At 38.4% G+C, this 23,323-nt stretch overlaps 1 protein-coding gene across 3 annotated transcripts; it reads right to left on the bottom strand.

The window, feature by feature from the left end:
- Positions 1-1,977: 1,977 nt before the first annotated feature.
- Positions 1,978-22,004, bottom strand: IL1RL1 (interleukin 1 receptor like 1). 3 transcript variants are annotated; one of them, XM_065656308.1, is made up of 10 exons: positions 21,938-22,004; positions 19,696-19,897; positions 19,235-19,403; positions 18,985-19,147; positions 16,320-16,388; positions 15,244-15,376; positions 14,994-15,151; positions 8,189-8,332; positions 6,131-6,289; positions 1,978-2,324 (listed from the first exon to the last, which is right to left on the bottom strand). In XM_065656308.1, exons 1-10 carry the CDS (start codon positions 22,002-22,004, stop codon positions 1,978-1,980), a joined length of 1,611 nt encoding a protein of 536 aa, XP_065512380.1. The 3 variants fall into 3 exon arrangements, with proteins under 3 accessions (XP_065512380.1, XP_065512389.1, XP_065512397.1); XM_065656317.1 differs by having other exon boundaries at positions 15,000-15,151; XM_065656325.1 differs by lacking the exon at positions 8,189-8,332 and having other exon boundaries at positions 15,000-15,151.
- Between the last annotated feature and the right edge of the window lie 1,319 nt (positions 22,005-23,323).

Below are 23,323 nucleotides of genomic sequence, written 5' to 3'. Positions count from 1 at the left end.
AGTAAGAGGTGTCTGACTTTGCTTGATATTGTTTTCTTCTTTTTTCTTGGTTGACCATGAGGCTTGACACAAAAGGCCTGTCCCCACAAGACCCATTTAGTGAGTTTATTTTTCACCATCATAACTACATGGCTGGCTGATAGAAGTCAATGAGATATCAGGATGTTTCAGATTAATTTGATTCATTGCTGACCCCATGAACTTGATCATTATACCTTCTACTCTTATCCCTTTCCAGCTTCAAAATTTGTCCCAGATTTTTTGTTTCTGAGACACCCAGCTATCATCCTTTCTTCCTTGTTAAGTGCGCAGGACTCAAACTCTATTAAAAAATTATCTTGTGATAATCTTGGAAGTTAATATTCTGTCTTGCTCAGAAGCTGCTATGGAAAATCTTCACAGTGAAAAACAACAGTCTTTCCTGCTTTACACAGGCCCTAGTATTAGTATTTTTTTCTGTGAGAAGAAGTGTTACTCTCTTACACTGGCATGCATACATTTTGTGGAACTTCCATAGAGACAATGGGGTTTATCCAGAGGGATCTTTTGGAACAAGGCCTAACACTGCATACAACCTAACAAAGCAATAAAAAATGCAACAGTAGATATTTTGTAGTTGTGCTGAATTGAATGATGAATGCATGAACACTTGAAAATATAACTCATCTATGAAAAGCTGTTTAGTTTGTCATTGATCTTTTAATTTCATATTGAAAAAAAATCTATACATATATTGAATATACATTTTTCCTATTCCAGATATCTAGCCATAAGTCTGAAGATCCACATTCAATAAAAACTTACAGTACAAGGAAAGGACTTGCCTGCTCTGTAAGCCTGGACTTGGTAAACATTATGTGTTCTCATCTAATTTTCACTTTTTAAGTCCATCTCTGTAGCAGGCCTGAAGCTCAAAACCAAACATACTCCAACAGTAAAAAAACCCTATTTGTAAGAAGCTAAGAAGATTAAAGTTTGCAAGGATATCTGTACTAGAACATATTTTGTTCATACTCCCCTGACGTAGGAGGAGATTTGGCTCTGACCTTTGCATCTCAGGGTATTCACTATCAGAAGAAAGTATAACTGTACATAAGGTCAAAGCAAGGGGAAAAAAAAGTTAATACTGCCTGTTATAAAAATGCGGTCTCTTTTTTTCAGTAGCGTAAAGAATGTTATCAGTGTACAAAAACCACTGTAAATTTTAAAATGTTATTTCAATCCAGAGATTACAATAACAATAGTAACAGCAGGGTCTGCTGTACTTAAAATATTTAAAATTTCCCCTTTGTGTGAGATTCATGTTAATATATTCATTAAAATATAAAAAAACACATATGGATATGTACTAGTGTGTTATTTCCCTTAAAAGTGCTAATTTTTTTTACATGCTGTATTCACATCAGTCTCAAAAGAGCCTTTACTTAAGCATCCATACTAAGGAAATATAGAATCTCATCGTATTATTATTGCTATAGAATTAAAAAGGAAAAAGTGGTGGAATTAAAAAGGAAAAAGTGGTGGAATAATATTTAAAAAGCACAGCATTATATTTTCTACTTGCATAATATACAGTATGCTTTTTAGTCAAATAATATAGAAGGCGTTTATGTTTGATCAAATGTATTAGAAAGGTAAAACAAACCTGCAGGACATTTAGCTATTCAGAATAACTTTCAGTTATATGTACAACTATACATAGGAAGAGTACGGGCACATTTTGCTTCCTGTGACATGCACAATTCTGCACACAGCCTAGAATGCTTTATTTACAGAACTCCCGCACCTATAAAACTTCCCTCAGTTCCTCAGACCTCTTCCATCAGTTTACCTTATCGTTACTCAATTGAAGGACTGAAAAAAAGTCCAAAAACACAGCCAGACTTCCAGGCTGTAAAATCGTGTACCTGAAGAAAGGAAGAAGAGCTGCAGGCATGTGGTCCATCCTGTTAGTGCATCACTATTTCCACAGACAGTTCACCCAGCATTAGCTGAGTATGAGGACTTCAGTGTCAGTGGCATATGGTACCTCACCTGTTTCCAGAACTTAGAATTCAATGACTGTGGGTGCACAGTGTGTTGCTCTTTCCATTTGATGGTACCTTGCTGCTTAACAATAAATCTAAGAGATTCTTGAAGCTTCTCGTAATTCCCAATTGTCTCCATTTCCAGAAGGATCACCTTTGTGTCATTTTGAATGAGGGCATTGTATAAAGCAATATGTTGATCATAAGCAGATTCTTTACAATTAATAAGCTGGTGTGTTAGAAGGATGATCAGCCGTCTGCTCTTCTGCATCCTCTTCTCAATTGCAGTGGCTGTATCTAGGAATTTACAAAAAAATGATGAGACCCTGAAATTTCTTTTATAAACCCTTTTGTGTTCAGGCATTTCATTTTCTTTGCTTTTTAACCAGAAATAACTTCCATCTCACTTCAGTTTGGTACTGTTTATTCAGTAGAAAATGAGCAATAAAATAAAATAAAATAAAATAAAATAAAATAAAATAAAATAAAACCAACAACAATAACCAAAAAAGCTTTCCTTTCAAATGTTTTCTTTGGTTGAAACATTAATATTTTCACTGCTCTTAATTATTAGGAATTTCTAATCCAGCAACTTAAGGCCAAGTTCAGTAGATCTGGATTGCATCAAATTTGTGCTTGATCAATAGTCTCCATGTAAAGAAGGATGTCGTATCAAGTTTGGTGCTTTATAGACTGATCCTGCCATACTTCCCAATGAAAATGAATCATTTGGAAACTTTTGGGTGATTTACTTCTAAGAGACTTACTTACTGACAGAGGGAGTATTAATTCTCCTGAGCTATGGCAGGCTAATTTATACACTAACCTGTGCATTGGATTGGGGGTGGATCCAGACTTTCAGGGCATTTGTATGTCAGCACGACTAAAGGTGTTTTTCTATCCCACTACCATGTTAGGGAGACCTGATCAACTGCAACTGGGGCCATGATGCTGGAGGTGTTGAACCTCGCAAACTCATGCTATGTGAGAAACTTCTGGGCCGACTTAGAAAGCTCCACATCAGGCCTCCAGGAGCTGCTTTTTTTCAACGTCCTGTGTGATGTCTACGGGAGGATGATTGCAGATGAATGCCTGTCCAGTGAAATGCTTGCCCATGTTAGAAGATTTTCCTGTGGTCTGTAGGATGAAAGCTGGAGTTGTTTCAGTGGGAGCATGTCATCCTGGGCCAAAGGAAAGGAGATAGGAGCTGAGCTAAGGAAATTCAATGTATCAATTATTTAACAAAGACATTTATTTGCAGAAGTCATCAGCCAGCTGCATATGCATCTTCTTTTCCTTTGCTGGGGACTACCAGCCCTTTGGGAGGGTCTTCTCAGTATGAGAGGCCCAGCTTTTCCAGCTCCTGGGTCAGAAAGAGAGCCTTTTCAATGTCTTCTCTGTCCTGTTTCTTGTCTCTGAGGGTATTCAATGAAAACAATTTGCCTTTCTGTGATGTTTACCAATTCAAATATTTTCTTCTTTTTAATGAATTTTTCCTGATGTTAGGAGAATAAATCCTTTAGAGAGTGAAAAATTTAAGGTAAGCAACTACTGTCATGTTTAATTCCCACAATAACAAAACTTTTTTTAAAAAAGTGCATGCATCTTTATTAGTTTTGAGGTGCAGTCTGTTGTGCTCAGAACTGAACGACCATTGACTTGGGGAGGTTTTCACTTCCCCATTTGGATTTCTGAAGCCATACTTGAGGAAAGATGGGGCTGCATGCTGTAAATACTTTAACTGAGGGATTCATTGCAACTTGTTTCATGAATACTAGAACGAGTTCTGAAAGTGGCAGAAAACATTGTGAAAGAAAAATCCATCAACAGATGCTACACACAAAAATTTGAGCATCTGAAGTCCACAAAGTGCTAGGAGAGTACCTTAGTGGAAGTACAGAATAAGCTTGCCCTGTTCTTAAAGTCTTTTCCAGTCCTTCGCGCATGACCACTGCTGAAGATAGGACACTTGGCCACACAAAACATTGCTTGAGTGAAGTATGTTCATTCCTTTGTTGTTTTTTCATGGTTTTGTCTATTACAGATACAGCAGCTCCAATGGTGTTTTATCATATTCTGCAGCAAAAATGCAGTTGGCAAGACAATGAGACCATCAGAAGGACAGAGTAGAAGGTGATGCTGGTGAAAGCTTTTGATTTGCTGGGTAGTACTTGCATTTGCACCTCTTCAGGTAACTATTAGGTTGCAGAAAATGCCATTAAACAGTTAAGACCAGGAAACAAAAAGAGTGATAGTTCAGGGAAGCATAATGGGAGTCCAACAGCTATGCAGTGCTGTTTATCACTTGAATCACTCTGTTTAACTTTCTTTTTTACTGGAACAACACAAGTTTCAAGTAACAAAGCTTTGCTCTGGAACTAAGAGTCATAAGCATGCCTTGCAATAATAATTCTATTTTATATCCTCACTGCATTTTTTTTCTGGAAATACATGGAATTTTACACTGAAAAATATGATTCATTAAATGCTATGATAGATGTTCAGGAAGGATCACAGTAACTTGAAGTGGCATTTCCTGTTTCACTCTGCTTAGCATATTTTAATTGTAAGGTTTTGGATTTGGAAATCTGGTAATGAAAGGCTCAAGGTCAGAAGACAAACAAGAGTGGGGATTGCATGCATAAAGTCCATCTGCCTGGAAACAAAGAACTTTTAAGAGTTCCCAGTGGCAGGCAGATTCTGAATATATTTTCCAGCCAAGTGGAAGCATTTGGGGGCATTAAAGTGGGCAAGGAAGAGAAAAGCAGAAGGCTGGGAAAGTAGGCAGGAAGAGAAATAGAAGGATAATGGTCAACGCTCAGGACATTTTTAGAGTTTTGATTAAATAAGACTAAACGTGTGAACCCAATGTTACTCGCTGTCCAAGGCTGGCTTGGTGAGTCTTCTGTCTGTCACTCCTGTGTTACAGGCCTTTGTACAGTGAAAATGTCTTTGTTTTCAGCCAACTCACTACAGTCCCTGTTGGTCCCACAGTCGTCACCCCAGTTGCATGCCATGCTCAGTTTTCTTCAGGATTGCCAGCCACAAACCACAGTTTGAGAGTAGTGTCTCATAACAAAATCTTGTACTGTCCCTAATCACCTGAAGAGGTGGCATAAGTTTTGGTCATTGACAGTTTTGTAAGCTACTGTAAGTTGCTTGTTCTGGATCTGGGAATGGTCTGGCTTAAAAACTCTTGCAGCTATTTTTACCTTCTTGTTGCAGTGGCTTTTCCCAAGGTCAGGCAGCACTTTTGATACTCTCCAGAAGAGAAGGACATCAGAGATCTCAGCCCAGCTCTGGGCAGATGAATGACAACTGACAACAATGCAGATGATTTCAGAAACGTGCAACAGAAAATGTGCCGGCTTCGGCTTCATGCCTGCTTACTGACAGGGAGAGAAGCTCTGGTCCACAGAACAACCAGAGCACAAGACAAACAGAGCAGTCAGCTCTGGAGGAAAGCAGATAGCACCTAGATGACAGCAATCGTAAGAAGTGTAGAGGTGTCCATATTGAGATTAGCACAGGTAAATTAACATGATTCCATTTTGGAAGACAAGGAAGTTGTAATAAAGAATACCAACTCCCATGATTTAGTGCTGGAAATTATGTGAAGTGAAAGCACGTCACGTCACTTAACAGAAACTGAACTTCCTGTGACTCTTAGCACCGCCAAAACAGCTTGAAAAACCCTGAGTGATAACAGCAAGGTTAATTCCTCAACTTATTTTGTGGTTTTCTCCTCTTCCATGTCTTGTAGACTTACTCACATACAGATTGGTTGTGGCTTTGCCCAGATAATGCCTGTGCAGAGTTACTCTACTGAAGGAACGGATATATATTTAAAAGTCACACTTGGGTTCACATTTCCTGTATGACCCAAGAAGACAATAAGCAACCTGAACTCCTGCCCTATAGCTTGATCTTCTTAGCACACCAGCAAGCACAGAGTGTCATTGTGCCACCCTGCCTGAAAGAGCAGCTGCTGAGGAGATGAGCAGCAAGCTAAAGAACATAAAGAGACCCCCTAAACGGGTCTAAAACCACAATTTGCTCAAGCTTCACAAGTCATTCAGTGCGTTATCTGATCTGAAACTTACCTTCTCCAGGATATATGTCTCTCCCATGAATACAGAGTTTATAGCCACATTTATTTTCTAGAATATCTGGCATGATTTGGTAAACAAAATATTCCACAAAATTAGCTTCATTGGTATGGTTTCTGGGGTAGATTACATATGCATCATAAATCTTCCCATCTGTAAGGCCAAGAAAGAGGAAAGCATATTGTGTTAACATGAATTAGAACTGTCTACTGCAAAAGCTAGAAGATAAGTAAAAATATCAGTCTTTGAAGTAGATCTAAGTAGAAGTTCCTGTTAGTCTGAATAGTGTATATCATTGGGTGCATGTTTGGAAATTAGAGACTGTGCAGATTCAGTGTTTTCCATGCTCAATTGTTGTGTCCTGTGTGTTTGTAACTTTGGAGAACCCAACCTTTGTATCATGGAGGCTATATCCTAAAGCATATAGAGTAAGAATTCAACTGATTGATGCATATTAGCATGAAACAGAGATGAAGCTCAGCATTTATTTTTTCCACTGATACAATAGGCTGTTAACAGCCTTTGTCCTTCAGGACACTTGAATTCTTCCTCCTTGAAGAAATTACTCATCACTCCCACAACATATCATATTTCTGAGTGAAAAGCTCTGTTACTCAGGAAGTAGTCTTACAGTCATAACCAAGTACAAAGTCAAATATTTCTTTTGTTCTTTTCTTCATTTCTCTCAAATATATTTTCCATTACAGCATCTATTTTCTAATTCCAAATGTTCATTTTCAGTGGAGATGATCATATATCTTCTTTTGTTGCTATCTCAGGTTCTTGTGCAGACCATCTTTACAATAAAAAAGAAAGAGCCATTTCCAGAGTCTGATTAATTTCATCATAAAATATACTTAAGTGGAAACTGCCCTAAAAACCATAATTTTTTCCTCTTTAAAGAGAATGTAAGTAACTAGATCACTTGTAGACATCTACTGTGCAGACGTCTGTGGTAGGAGTCAGTTTTGGATTTAAAAAATGTAAATTTAGGTGTCTACATGAAAGCTAGGTGTCTAAACTCCTGCTACAATCAGTGGAGAACTGGCCACTGCAGTTAGTGAATCCTAGAGTGATTCAGACTGCTATCGTGTAAATGCCAGGGGCCCAGGAGATCTGCCTAATCATAGGCATCTAGTGTCATTTGAGACTTCCTATGGTACCCTGCCTAATCTCCAGACCCTGTTTCAGAAGTCTGAAACATATGGTAGATCTGTATTACGTGTCCAGTTTTTCAGCCATCCCAAATGACTCTGGATGACCATGTTTAGACCACTGATGCAAGGTCCCAGTGTCTAGTTAGCTCAGCTGATTTCGTTGATGAAGAGCTGGATTTGGACACCTAAAACCATATACCACACAGTATCATTAGGCACTGCCTGCCCTTCAGCTGCTGCTGCAGAGGAGTTCAGGTGTCTCCTAAGGCCCAAGGGAGTTCCAGCAGCACTAGTTGCTTGCAGATAGACAGCTGAACCCAGCCCCAGGTCTCCAGGTTTCATGTCCATTACGGGAATTTGCACATATGCACTTTTGTTGCTTGCAAATTAATTTGGATGTCTCCATCTTGAGCTGAAGTCCACCCCTAAAGTTGGATGGGATGTAGTCCACCCAAAATTGTCTTCCACAATATTAGTACCTTTCTCTTTGGCTTGTAAAAACTGTATTGCTCTAACACATGCCTGTTAATACCTTAGCCAGCAGGCTGGATCCTTTGCTTTAGAGAGCACATAAGAAGCACAGTTAATAGCACTATAAATCAGACTTTCACTGTCATTCAATATTTTGGCAAATATTTTCTTAGAAAAATATGAAACCAGGACTGAATCCTTGTTTTATGTAATACATCACTAAAGAACTCATGAAACAAGGGTATGTAAAGCACCACCAGAGTTATGTCTGTCCCCTCTTATCTAAACGATTTCAGAAACTATGAGAAAGCAAAGGATCAGACTCAGGTGTCATATGAATTAGTAAGCAGCTATCAAATGAATCAGTTTCCAGATTATTTGCCTTTTTCCCTTTTTTAAACTTTCTTGTTTGATTTTTACTCACCATCCTTGACTGAGTAGGGCTGAAATACCTCCCGATACAATAAGACGATATCAACTCGGAAGAACTGATAAAGTATAACAGAGACTGCTATTGCAACTAGCAGAACTAGAGATCCTGTGATCAAGAGGATGTTAGGAAGACCCACTGCAAAGGAGAGGAATATATTGTTAGCCATAGAGAAGTTAATCTGTGGGCTGAAGCCTCAGCCTCTCGTATCCTTGCTTCCGTTGCAGATTTAAGGAGCTCACAGCAGAGACAACAATGATTTTTCCTTCCCCAGCTGGCGTAGGCAACACAGAGATCCCTAAGATAGAAGCATACTAGGCAGTATACAATTAATATTTACTTCTGTTGAATTTAGTCCTACCTACACTAAATACCACAGCTGACAACGATGTTTACGTATTTTGTGACATTGCAAAACTGTTAATAACACAACCAGCAACAACGTTCAGGGCATCTAAGCCCACACATGACAACCCTAAGCATCCACAAAAGGACAAACGGAGGTTTCTGGCATGGTTGCACAAACAGGGCACAAAGAAACATGTGCAAAGAATGAAATCTGCAAGATAAGAGCAAAGTACACAAACAAGCTATAAAACAGAACATGTCCTGGTCACAAAAATAAACTAAACTATGCTAGAGGTAGATGATGTCCTCCCCATCTTTTCCTTTGAAGGAGGTCAAGGAGTGTAAAATAGCAATGACAAGTAGAGAAAATTAGGAAAGAAAGGAGCCACCCACGTTAGTTCCAGCTTCCCTCATGGAAGAGCTCCTGAATCTGACCATCTCAGAGATGAAGAGTTATCGAGCATAGATTCAGACTAAATATGAGGCAGAAATTCACAATGAGAGTGGTGAAACACTGGAACAAGGTGCCCAGAGAGGTGGTAGATGCCCCATCCCTGGAAAAATTCAAGGCTAGGCTGGACGCGGCTCTGAGCAACCTGATCTAGTTGAAGACGTTCCTGCTCATTGCAGGAGTTTGGACTAGATGACCTTTGAAGGTCCCTTCCAACCCAAACCATTCTGTGGTTTTGTGATTCTATAAGGGTGGCAGTCACCATCCCTGTGCTATTGTGTGCACACAGCCAGTCTAGGACAAGATTATGATTACCACTCTTCCAAAAGCCAAAGCCAACTTTGAAATTAAAATGTCAAAGAATTTATACCACAGTTACACAAAAAGGCTTTGTTATTTCCTTGGAGGGAAGATTAATGGCAACTCTCTCATAGCAGAAATAGGCTTCTAAGCAAATTAAAGATGTCTAAATCTACTCAACTTGATTTTAACATGTAGACTCAGAGCAGTTCCATACATGTTTTCTCTAAAAACTAAACCCATCTCCAGGAAATGTTGAATAAGGCAGTTTATGTAATATTTATGGAGGAAACCTAAAAATATTAGTGCCTGAGAAATTCCACTGAAAAGCTACATAAATAAAGAGTTTACAAGTACATTTTCCCTCTCCTCTGGTAGGATGCAAGGTAAATCTGACATGATTTTCACATTTTCCTGTGTCTTTCTTTGCCATTCAAAGGGAGAAAGAAACACCAGGCACATGATGAAGCCTACCCCACTGGAACTAGGACATCAGGGGAAACTACCTTCCAATAAGATTGAAGTGGGTAAGAAAACAACCAGTTTCTTTTATAGCAAACCGATTTCTTTTATAGTGAACTTTGGCTTTTTTGTAGTTTTAACAGTGTCATGTGATGCTCATGAAGAACTTTGTCCTTGTGGACACCTTCAGATTTTATTATTTGATCTATTTTCCTGGTCAATACACTCACATGCAGAGACAAAATCAGAAAACCCTTTCCATTACCTGGTGAGAGTCACCCAAGGATCAGAGACCGCCATTATTTCCTATTGTTTCATTTGTTGACAGTGTGCTTGCCATGACTTTACAAATACTGTTGTAACACATTGAGTAAATATCTGTAAAACATCTAGAGAAGAAATAGATTTGAACAACAACTTGTGCAATCATGAACCTGAAAACCACTGTTTACTTTTGGTTTTCCACTATTAGACCAAGGCTTATAAATTTCCTGTGCTTATACAGCTTGTAAAGCATCAGACAAGAACTCCACAGGAGTTTTCCTGGAAGAGCAGGTTCAGTTCCCAGTAAGGCTGACTCAGCCTTTCATTTCTCTGAAACAGATCATCTGTCTTCAACACAATGGGAACAAGGGCCAGAAGCCACTTCTTGAGACCCCGAAAAAGGCTGAACAGATCCTGTTGTTCTGTTTGACTTTTCTGCATCATTGAGTGGCAGAGAGTTCATGACTGTCTTCTGATACTATTTATTTATATTCAAGAGCAATGGGAATACAGAACTATCAGCTAACAAGAAACAATACTGGACAGGCCAGAGAAAACAAGTCAGAAAGCAACATTTGAAGGGTTTCCTGACAAACTCTGGAAGAATAGCAGTTTTTTGTAACTTCTCTGGCTTCTAAGATCGATACACTTTCAGACACTAAAGGCAGAGGTCTGAGTCTGGAATTCCTGTCCACATCCGTCTAGCAGAGATGAGCCAAAAGGTTAGGTTTGACGTTCAATATCTTTGAGGAAGAACAGAGCTGATGTTCTGGGCTGAACTTTATCTCCGCTATAAAAGACTGGAATTTCTGGCATTTTCCAGAGAAGAGGGTTCATGCCAAAAAGATTTGTGGTCCTCTGGGCATTTTACGCTTCTTTGTGAATGAGAACCGAAGAATGCCCAGGGACAAATAAGATGATGATTGTGGGTCAGACACAAGAAAAGCCACCTCCAGTTATTTAACCAGTCCTGAATCAAGATGAGGAACTAAAAGCCAGTGGCAACTTCTATATTAAAAAAAAAAAAAAGGGAAGGACTTGGAAGGTATTCAGACAGCCTGTGTATTCCTTAGCAGGCAGATTAAAGGGGACACTGAAAGGATGTTCCTGTCCTGACCCAGCTCTGCTGGTAGAAGTTAACATTTCCAGCATTTCTCTGATTACTTGTCATTGCCTCTGTCTCAGGAGCTATAATAACAGCTTCTCTCCTTATGCCAGCAGAGCTGCTTTTGTGAACATTGATCCACTGCAGTTATCAACGACCTGAACTGGCACGGACAGTGTCGCCAATTAGTTTTCTCCTTCTTGAGAGGTGGCATCTTCCAGTGTGAGAAATACCAAGCAGCTGTGGAGGGCAACTGGGAGTAGTCTGGCAGGCAGAGTCGCTGTTTCTTGCCAGATGTCCAGCAAGGTGAGCTACATCTTTGTCAGGAAAGGTGGAAGAAAAGGGAATTAAAAGTTGCCTCAAATTCCTCAGCCTTACAGTGACCAGAGGCACACCACAGAACAAGCTATGCAGATTATCTCAGAGCACATGAGAGGATATGTCTTGTGATAGAGAGGGAGTATAAAATGTGGGATGATCACCATCTCTGGAATTAAAAAGGGAGATACAGGACTGAAAAATCTGGAAGAAATGAGACGGCCTATATTTTCTGTAAAGAGGTATTATGAGACATGAAAAATGTGTTTATGAGCAAGTGTTGGTGATAGAGTCAGAAGATAGCAAATAACTTCAAGCAAAGAGGCGAGAGAAAGGATGGAAAATAGTGTGGAAGAATGGGTTCCGTATTGACTGGGGGTGATCAAAGACTAGGCAGGAGGTGGATGAGAAAAAAATGGAGAACGATCTTCCTCAGCAGGAGGAGAAGCAACCTCTGAATGAAGCAGCAGCAACAGCAGCTAAAAGTTGCGGGGACATTAGCACCTCCTAATGGGAGCAAGAGTATAGCTGCAGAGACTGTCAAAATTCATAGCCAAGTCCTCGTTAAACTCTCCTGTTAAAACAAAGAGAGAATGTGCCTGAATTCTCTGAATCTAAAAGACATAGTGTGTCCTGTCTGAATACCACCAAGTCACACCAAAAGGAACTGACTGCATTGCATCACACCTGATAACTGAGGTACTCAGGTCATGTATTTATAGCTCATTTCTAAAGAGCTGATCAACTTCTCTTAGTAGCATTTATCTCCCATTTAAAAATATAAGTGAAAAGACACTTGAGACACCTTTTTCACAATACAGTGCTTTTCTTCATAGACATATGTGGATACACGTGTGCACAGCATATATTCTAAACTGGAAAATACAGTTTTTTCCCTGTGAAATGTCAACAAGCTTTCCAATGACATCTGTTCCTGGCAGTATTAAGGAAGTATTTTTGTTTTCCATGGAGACAAAATCAAACAGCTCTCGCCATTGTTGACTGTGAAAGAAAATCCTCCTTTTCTCATAACTCCTGTCTGGCAATTTTTTTAATTCTTATGTGGATTACAATTGTTACCAAAGCACATTGCTAGGGTTAATTACAATGATGTTGCCAACAGCAAAATAAGACTTAAAGTATTTGACTATTACTCAGAGAAACACATTTAATTCCTGGTTCCCATTGAAAATTTCCATGTGGTGAGCCAAATCATTCATTCAGCAGGTTTCTGAAGACAGAGACTATTGCTCTAAAACTGAACAGCAACTCCAATGCAATTGCTTACAGCATCTTTATTTCCTCCCTTAATCTGTAACCTGTGCAGCTAAACACTATTTATCTAGTCCATTAAATACCCCCAAAATGACTGATTTGAGTAGTAAGTGGCACAACACCTATTCATCTCTTACCTCTTATCATAGGTCTGTACCACAAATAATGATAACACAAGCAATACTGAATGCCCTCAAAAAACCCCACGAGAATACAGAGCAGAAACTTGTGTAAAAAGCACATTAACAGGACAGTAGTTAGCAGACACAATTTGTGCTGTGGGAAACACTAAGGAACAACCACATATTTTTAAAAAAATCCAGGAAACACAAGCAAACAAAACACTAAAAATAAGTAGAGTACACATTTTTATTACACATTTACAAGATGTGAGGCGCAAGAAAACCCTACAGCATTTTCATTATACTCAGAGGTAAGCCGTCATTGTTTTAGTGTAAATATTGCTCAGCTGTGTAGGGAGTGAGTGCAGAAAACTAAAGCAGAGCACAACTATTTCTGGACGTAGCGTTGCTTACACCAACAGCGCTGAGTAGCAGAAGCAGGCATCTTGACAACAACAGCAACAAGGAGAAGGGGACAGACACCCACACAAAACAGGCAGCAGCAAAGGGGAGGTCACAGTCAAGAGCTTTCATGAACATTTACGGAAGACCTATGGATGAAAAAACAAAATAAGAGTTGTCTACGACAAAAATCAGAATTAATTAATCATTTGATGAATACAGAATTTAAAATACATTCTTTCCTTCATGTAGTTTGTAATATGGGGCCCATAAAGGACTTGTATAATATTACCTGAACTAGAGCAAGCAGGAACTGTTATTAGTTTTCCTTCCCTTTCATTGCAAATACTCTCCCACACTCATATAATTCAGTGCAGAACTGATGTGTTTCCAGCTTCCTGAGTGATGCTACACTCACACTCATTTAGTAATATCCAACCAAAACATCTCCTGCCACCTTCCTCTGGCGGGAATCGGTGCTGTCCTGCTGGGCAATGACCCATCCTCTCTTATAATTCACCTACATCCCTTCTTAGGGCTGTGGCAAGGGAATAGGTCTATGCTTTGAAGCCATAATCCTGTAGGAAGTTATGAACAGTCAAGAATACTGCAGAACATGGAGCTGTGCACACCCTGTGATCACAATACACTTGATTTTACTTTTTTTATTATTTTTTTCTTCTCATAGAAAACTAATCCCTATTAAAGACCTTAGGACATCCTTGGTGGTTCAGCATATCTGAAGGGATAAGAAAGGAAACCATTGAGCACAGTTTCTTGTGCCTTCACAGACACAATAACATATTCTGCCATAAAAATAAAATTCAATGGTGCTGGTGACAGTGCTTTCACAGGGATCTGGCTATCCCTATTAAAAAAAAAAATCCTATAGGAGTTAAAGCTCATCCCACTTCCCATCATTTACTGACCTCAATTTTCCTTCTTTGGCAGAAGTTACTAGAATCATGAATTTAAAAACAAAGCCAAGGGAAAGCCTTCCAAGAGTTACTCACACCCCTGTGTGGCATGCAGTGAACACAGTGCTGCTCAGAGTGGGAGAGTATGAAGCCAGACCTTGCAGAAGTTAGTCATGCCACTTAACATTTGGCCAAAAACCAAGGCACTACAGTAGATGTGGTATGGGAGGGGAGGCAAGTAAACTGGCAGCTGAAACTCCTGTTTTTAAAGTTGACCTGTTTTCTGCCATAGTTACACACCAGAAACAATAGTTTGATTCCCAAAAGAAGATGAATCTCTGCTCCTCATAATGCATTGTAATGCTGATGACCAAAGGAGAGGTCAGTTCCTTGCCCAGCTCTCGCCTGCAGAGGTTCCTCTACAGCCTGCGTATTTCATGAAGCAGACTGCACTACATTAGGGTGCTTCAAATTCAAGTGGACTGCCTATCTTAGAGGCAAGGGGCATTTGTCACTGAGCAGAAATATCCTAGAAACAGGATCTTCTTATCACAGGGCTGATACAGTTGTGCTCTTTATATTTAATCTGTCACTGATACCATTTGAGTAATGCCCCTGACTCCTGGTAGAATTTACCCCAAGGACTTTCTTGACCTAATGAAGCTATAAGAATTTTGTCACTGGCTTGAACGTATAGGGAGAAAGCAGGCTTCTTTATTTTTTTTTTAACTGAACAGAAACTTCCTTACTAACAGAAAGAAATAATAAAATCAAATTACCAACATATTTCAAACTGAGTGCAAAGTGTAACAAAACAAAACTAAAAAAATCCTACCCTCACATGGTGCTTTGAGCTGCAACGTCACCGTGGCTTTTGTGTTGTGCATTTCGTTCACTGCGACACATGTGAAATTTGCCTGCAGATCCTCCTTTTTTATTTCAGTAATATGCAAAGTGGTCTCTCTGTAATATTCTTGCTCACGTCCTTCAAAACTAATAGAGAGAGAAAGACCTGGTACCGTTGGCTTTAGTGGCTATGTACGGTTTGCATAGAAGAAAGATTATTCTGTGTTACATATACTTACGAATTAGTTTTTTCATGAAATCTTGAAAAATCTAAGTATTTCACCGGGACATTATCCACATCCCATGTGACAACAGCTATTGGCTGTTTCTTAATCCCAAGGCGGGCCTGACATTTCAGAGACAAAGTAGCGCCTAATCAAGATACAGAGAGATGCAAACATTCATTGATGAAAAACAAGTATAATTTTATTTTCCTGATAACATATTTTTCTACAAACCTTCATACCACCTGTGAGTTTTGTCTCTTAATTTTGGCATATTTATCTGAACTATTGCTGACAAAATGATGCATAGAAGAGACTTGAAAAGAAATAGTACCATGAGATTTTTAACAAATGATCTAATCAAGGATTACAAAAGGAATTGTTTGTTTTCATTATGATGAAGGCAATGTAGACTTTATTTGTGATGCTTAACACATGTAATCAACTATTGAGGAAAGTAACTCTGGTTTACACACAAATGTACCTTGAAATAACATCGTTAAACTTCAGTATATATTATTTGTGTAAGTCTGGCGTGCAGAGTCTCATCTTGGATTTTATTCAAGATGGAAAAAAGTAAAGTAAACCAGGCCAAACAAAACTAAACCAGGAAATTACGTATTAAGTATTTGACATTAGGAAATATTTATTCCAAAGTTAGAGTCATGGTTGCACTGGAAGAGGTATAATTAAAACACTGTAAATTATTTCCATGTAAATCTGCATCTGAGCAGGGTTTAGATAAGATTAACTTACATCCTGAATTGATTTTAGGTGGCATGGAGAAATCCCTTCATTTGTGCAAATCAGAGACAATAAACCAGTGCAGAAATGATTTTTAAATGTAAAGCGAATACCCAGTAAGAGTAGAATGTGTTATTTAAATTCCCTGAAATTGATGCTTAATACCTAAGTAACCCATCAGTTATATATAATTTCACATGACTGTGCCTGGGGTTAATTGAATCTGGAAAACATTATGGTACAAAAATGAAATGAAAAATCCCATCATTAAATTTTCTTGAAGATGCCCATGTTCACTAGACCATCACAAAATATTAATTTAAAAACAATTTAAAGTCCATACGTACCAAGCTCCACTTCTATTACATCTTTATCTTTTGGAAATAAAATTTGAGGAGGTAGAGGTGAGGGTTTTTCTTTAGAAATTAAGAAGGAAAATAAAGCACATATTAGAAAGTTGTGAAAAAGCATTTTGTACAATAATTATTATAATCTGTACAGTTAATATTTTAAGATCCCAGAGAAGAATTATAAACTAACACTCAACAGTGTTTCACATGTCTGTTGGGATTGTCTGATTTCATTCCAATGACCAAATATTACTAGGGAGTCTGTACATGTTAATAGTTTAACTATTTTTTCCTCATTTATTTAATTTTTACCTTTGTACATAAGAAACAAGGAAGTTTTTTACTTTCTCAGATACTGTCTTAGGTGCTGAGTAGGAAAAAAAAAAGGCAAATGCAGTTATATGTTTGTGTGTTTTCTTGGTTGCTTATTTTGGGGTTTTTTGTGTGTGTTGTTTTTTTCTTTAAAAAAAAGAGATCAAGAAATTCCTTCAGACATTCGGGAAGTTACTCATCTCCATTATATGAAATAGCGAATACGTACTTCCATGCAGTATCAGAATTGGCGACCCTCGAGCCCACAGCTGCCTGCCCATGTTGCCCTGGTTCCCAGGCCTTTCTCTGCTGCCACACAACTGCTTCCCATCACACCAGCCTGCCATGACACTGAGCATCCCTTATCATTATCTTTTAGAAGGAATACTACTCTTCCTTAGACATATTCATTTTCTGTCCCCACTGTTAATTATTATGGACAGGTCCAAGCTACATCCAGCTGCTTGACTTGTATTAGGTATTCAGATCTTTAAGATTTTTTTTCCCTTTATGCATTTTTCTTCTTTTCTTGTCCTTTATGCTGTCTCATATTTCCCACCCCAAACACATTGCTTGCCATCTTTTCCCTCATTAACCACTTCAATTTCAAGGCAATTCCGTGAAAGGCTTAACCATATTTCCCTAAAAACTCTTCAGGAACTCACTTAACCCCCTGCTTCCCAGGCTGCCAGAAGATGAATTCTCTTTACCCATCCTAACTGTTTCTAGTTTTCATTAGCTGGATCTGGTAGAGAAGAATTGGGGAGAAAGTCAGTAACTTCCTAGCTAGCTGACTATGCTAAGTTCTTAGCTGCCAGCATTCGGAGGCAGAAGGCCTTCTGGGTCAGTGTGGATCTGCAAGGCAACAGCAATGTACATCATAAGGCAGTATTATCAAAACATAACAGCTCCACTCATCAGCATAGTAATTTTAAGGGCTGATAAGAACTCAAAGAAATTGTCATTAAGTACTTTGAACTGAGTAAAAACTGGAGCAGACATGGCAGTCACAGCTCAGATGTCACATGTCAAGTTGCAATCCCTTCTTTCTGCAGTGATTTCAAAAGGAAAGCCAGATTAACTTTGAAATGAAGTAATCTGCTTGGATGCAACAAAGGCTTTTTTTATAAATTTGGATGCCTTTCTGTCTAATAAAACCCAGCAGTTTTCACTATAACCCAGCCATAACAATATCCATGACCATCTAGAGAAGCTTTGATGAAAGTACATTCAGACAAAAATTAAGTGTTAGGCAGAGATGTGCATGTAAACCAACAAGGTATTACAGGTAAGGGGAGGAGGAACGGCATGACACCTCCTAAGTTACTGTACTGGTTCTCAGCTCAAATCTGTCTTCTGTCCAGCTAAGAACAGTCCAAACAAACTCTGCTGCCGAGATCTGGTCACGGTGGCAAAAACTGCAATCAAGGCTGCTACGCTCCAAACTTGCATTCTGCCCACAAAGCTGGGGGGTTCCACACAGCAAAAAGATCTGATATTAGTCTGCAAATTAACACTATCTATTTTTGAAAAACAAAACGAAAATCTAAACCCGAAGCCCCCTCCACCCCCCATCTCCTAACACCCAACAATCTTTCTGACTGTTTTTCTACTGATCTGATTGCAGCACTGAAGACACATCTTGAAGTCTTGCAAGTTGATACAACCTGGAACTGCTGATTGCTGCAAGCTCTTCCCCTGACCATCCAAATACAAAGCTCCCTCTGAGGAGGTTGCATTCTAGAGGCACTCCAATGTCCACACATTTCAGCCATGTTGGCTACGTTCAAAACAGTAAGGACACAGTATTCACTAAGCTCCACTCATTTTCTGCCTCTATATATATCGCTCATTTTGTCTCATTCAAGACAAATCGAAAAGTTTTTTCAGGCCTACTATCAAATAAATGCTAAATAATCGAGATGGACGAGAAGGTATTGAGTTGTAGGTCATCGACACACCAGTGATCCAATGATCACCAGATGATCCTCACTAGCTACAAATTCTTCTCCCCTCAAATAAAAAGGAAGCAGAGCTTTGTGACATCCCACAGAGGAGACTCTTCCTTTCAGAAATAAGTGCTACTAGACAACTCTACCAACTCCAGTGTGTAACCAGGCCTGTCAGAGGCTTTTCGCAAAAAAATGAGTGTGACCTGGTCTGAATCTACCCCCATCTTGATCCATTTGGATCCCCATCCACAAAATTCACCTACAAAAGCGGATCTAAAGTTTCATTAAGACAAAGCAAACCAACAGGAACTCTTTTTAATGTACAAAAGAAGCTTCCTTTGCTTTGAGATGGAATCAGTCTTTTTTATCTTAGCAATCTACAAAAATGACTGTCTTACCCTTACTTATGAAAATCCTTGTTGCTGATACATTAAACATATTTCCTTTATGAGTGTAGATAAATTGACAAGTATAATAACCGTCATCCTCCTTTCTTGGGTTGTTAATAAAAATATATTTTTCTGCCTTGAAGTATCTCTCTCCCTGAAGAGGTTTGCAGTCCTGGAAAATAAAACTTTCTTTATGTGGCTGCAAATAGCTTTTCATCGCAATCTGATCTGCAACTGTCACTATCAGGGTTTTATTTACCTTATACCACTGGATGATAGTAGCATTCTTATAATTGTCAATTGTAGGACAAACAATTTTTCCTCTTCCAGTGTCATTTGGGTAACGAATCTGACTTGGGAAACATATTCCTTCCTTATATGGATGCACATGAACACTCATGTCAAATGACTTTGTGCGATTATTTGAACTTTAAAAAAGGAATAAAGATATGTCAATAATAGTATTTTTATAAGAGATATACTAAATATTTGTAACAAATGTGAGTTTTGTTTTTCATAAACATACAGATGGTTATTGTAGTTCAGTCACAGATTGATTTTTAATGACCTGTCATAAAAATAGCAATTACAGAATGAAAAGTTACATTAAATGGTGTATGCCATGAAAAAAATGCATCATTTCCGCAGCTAATAATTAGACTGTATTATTAAAACTTTTTTTTTCAGTCTTACACTTTTCATTTTCAGTGTTGCACTTACAAATGTATAACACAAGTATAGTTTCCAGAATCCTCTCTAGAAGTTGGCAGAAACCAAAGAAATCTTTTTGAGGAAAATATTCGCGATCCCTCTTCTTCTGCAGGAATTATTTTGCTAGTGTCCATGTGATACCAGGTGACTTTCACAGATGAACTCCATCGGGGACATTTTATAACTAAAGCCTCACCTTCCATTGCTTCAACTGCAAATGAACAAATGATTAAAATTTCAGATTAATTAAACCTTAGGCCCACTAAGAGGAGAACATGGCATTCCTGTATCAGTAGGCTGGTCATGTACAGCTAAATACTTTCCTTGAGATTTTTCAGAGATTATATGTACCAAACTTCATCTCACTGGATTTTTTTCAAGAAAAAAAATTGTTTACTGTGAGTTATAGAGCCATTTGTTTCTGTGGGACATAAGGAAAAAAAAAAAAAGAACCCTTGATTCAAATCAGAGATACACTAAAAGATATGAGGGTTTAAGTAAAAAACTGTGATTTCTTGAAATGAACTTCTTATTCAAATCTTTGCTTGAAATCCTGGTTTTATTCAAAACAGGAATTTAAACACAAATAAAAGCACTGGCTTTAATGCTGTACTATGAAGTTAGCTTTCCTTACTTCAGTATAATTTATTTATACTGCACAAAAGAGCTCTTGATCTACCTTTTTAATATAGAAAAAGGAAATCAATATTTTTTTCTTTTACTGAAGAAAAAACTAGTAGAAGGAGGAAGCCTGTAGATAAGATCATGAAAAAAATAAAATAAAAAAGACAAAATCCAGATAAGCTTCTCTCCAAAGTTCATAAAAAATGTGAAAAAAATGAAAGCAATGTAACAGACTAAAAGGAAGAATCTGATGGGAAGGTAAAATGATGCCAGAGAGGAATAAGTGCCAAGTAAGAAACACAGGGAGACAAACCACTCACACACAAAAGAAGAAAGACAAAGGAGTTGGGGGTAAAGCATTATTTTTTTTATTTTTTGTTTTAACTGTGTATATTTCTACTTCTGAATACTGAACGGGGTACAGAGAAACTTGAATCAAGCAATTTTGACAGATATTTAGGTTCCCAGGCGCTTGAATAACGAACTGGCCGCTGAAAACAGAAATGTTAATCTGAAAGTTAAATCGCATTTTCAAGAAGATAAAGATGAGAAAATAAGCAAGGATGAAGACTAGACAAAGATGAAGATTGGCAGAGGAGCTACAGTAGATAAGGGAGCATGAAAATGAGAGCAGGCAACCAAATAGCTAAACAAAATGGACAGACTCTATCAAAAATTACACTTCGTGGGAATATTGCCACCACCTGGCTTTAGACACATACATGCACAAATCAGGTGGTGAGTCCCTGTACATGGTGAACACTTGGCTTCTGCTCTGGTTCTTTCTAAAGAAGTGGTCCATCTCAACTGTCTCACTAATTTAGGCACCTAAATTAGCCACATCAGATATGAGTACCCTTAAACCCATCATTTTACCAGCATTTCCATTCATGAGCCTTGCAAAAACAGTGGCATTTATCAGTGAAAACGATCTTGGCAAATTCTTCAGCAGAATTTGGTCTCATAAGAAATCATATCTGTTTGAAACATAGCATTCACATTGTAAAACTGAGACTATGAGGAAATACTTAGAGATGATATCTCACAATATTTTTCAGACAAATAAGCAACTCAGACTGGAACTACACGAGCGCTATGTAATAGTGTGTCACTGCTCAGCATTATATAGATAAGTCAGCAGAGCTGTCCCATCAAGAGAGAGCTTACTTTTTTGAATATCCCTCACGTGCAGGGAAACGTTACTGCTGCATTGCACTTGTGAGTTAACACCCCCAAAAGTGGGACATTAAAAAACATTATTAATGAATGATGCACCCAGTTACATCCCTGGTTCAGCAGGCTGCATACACATATGCCCTGTTCAGTGCAGTGTAAGCGCCTTATTGGAGACTTTGCCCAGCTGGGGACTGGAACACCAGCTATTCTCAAATCCTTTCTAAAAGACCTTTTTTTCTGCTTGCAGAGGTAGAATCTAGACTTTAGGTCACAGAAATGGACAGTACTCAGTGCATTTTAATATACAGAGAAAACGAATGAAGCTAGTTTTTAAGCTGTGATTTGTGGTTTGAGGTAAACTAGCTAATTTTAGGTTTGAAAAATCTGGGAACAACCTACATATTTCTACAGAATACAACTCATCAGGAAGTATTTTTAAAATGTGACTTACATGTTTCAGATGTCATGGAAACAGAGACGAAGGTAGATAGGAAGATCAAATGTACATACACCATCATACTTCTAAACCGAAAAGAAAAACATTGATATCTCAGAATATATTTTGACTGTATCAGTTATGCTATTGCTATGGTACTGATATACATCTGCTAATAGATAATGGTTTAATGTGGTGATAAACTGCATCATATGAGCTGCTCTGCACAGTGTTTGTGTGTGTGTCACAGTGGTTTTGCAGCTTTGAGATCATAGAATGATAGAATCATTCTGGTTGGAAGAGACCCTTAAGATCATCAGGTCCAAACAGATGATGCTCTTTGTGCTATGATCAATTCAATAGTCATGTTCCATTGAAACTACTGTTATGACTTAGTTTAATGGATGTGGGGGAAATACTCTGCCATGGTGGGCCTCAGACAGAAGCCTCTTCTTGCTTGATCACTTTTGTTTTTCTAAGAAAGCTAAATGTACATTGGCATTCTCTTCATAGTGAAGTGCAGAAAAATTATACCTTGATTTAAAAAACAATAGGTCCTGGATTTGAAAATATATACCCTGGCTATGAGTTAAGCTTATATTCAATCAAGTGCTGAAGTGCACAACACCTTTTTGTCTTTCTGTGCAAGTAGAGGTATCCTTAGTGATAGCTTCTCTAGGTAAGAACAAAACCAGATAAGTGCCATCAGCAATGCTAACCTGAAGGGGGATTGAAGAAATATGCTGGAAAGGTAAATAAAGGAACATATACCCATGTAACAGCAGTAGAGTAGATCATGTGTCTCACTTATGCTTTCACTTGTGTCCAACTGACTGATACACACCTGCTGTAATTCACACCTCACACTGTGGCTCAGGCACTCTCCAGCAAACCCCTTTATTAAAGAAACTGGTTACTTGTCCATGGATATTAGTGTTGAGCTAGTCTAGGAATATCTCAGGAGACAGCAGATATGCAACCCAGCCATACTATGCAACAATAAGCATTCTACTTACCATTAATAAACTCTTCACTTGAATGCTGGCCTTTACAGCAGATCACAGAGCGATGGGTTACACTATCCTACATGAGGAAGAAGCCGTCCCATGGTACTATCGAGAGAAGATAAGTTTTCAAGAGAAACCAATTTAGAAGCTAATTATAATTTATCTTGCTGATAGTGAGCACAAGAGGAGTAGTGAAAAATAGGCAAGAAATGTACAGGCAGCATAAGCAGTGTCATCACACTTACTGCAAGGAATTTTTATTTCAGTGCCAAAGTTTTCCAGACTAAACAAACATTGAAAGACCTTATGAAGACCTACGTTTTTGCCAAGTCTGAAATTCAGAACAAACTCGATTTTGAGCTTGCAGAAACGTCATTGGCTTTGTGTTGATATG

The sequence above is a fragment of the Caloenas nicobarica genome, chromosome 1 (genome assembly GCF_036013445.1).
Source record: "Caloenas nicobarica isolate bCalNic1 chromosome 1, bCalNic1.hap1, whole genome shotgun sequence".
NCBI lineage: Eukaryota > Metazoa > Chordata > Aves > Columbiformes > Columbidae > Caloenas > Caloenas nicobarica.
The sequence above is the reverse complement of the archived record's forward strand: the minus strand, read 5'-3'. Positions and strand labels throughout refer to the sequence as shown.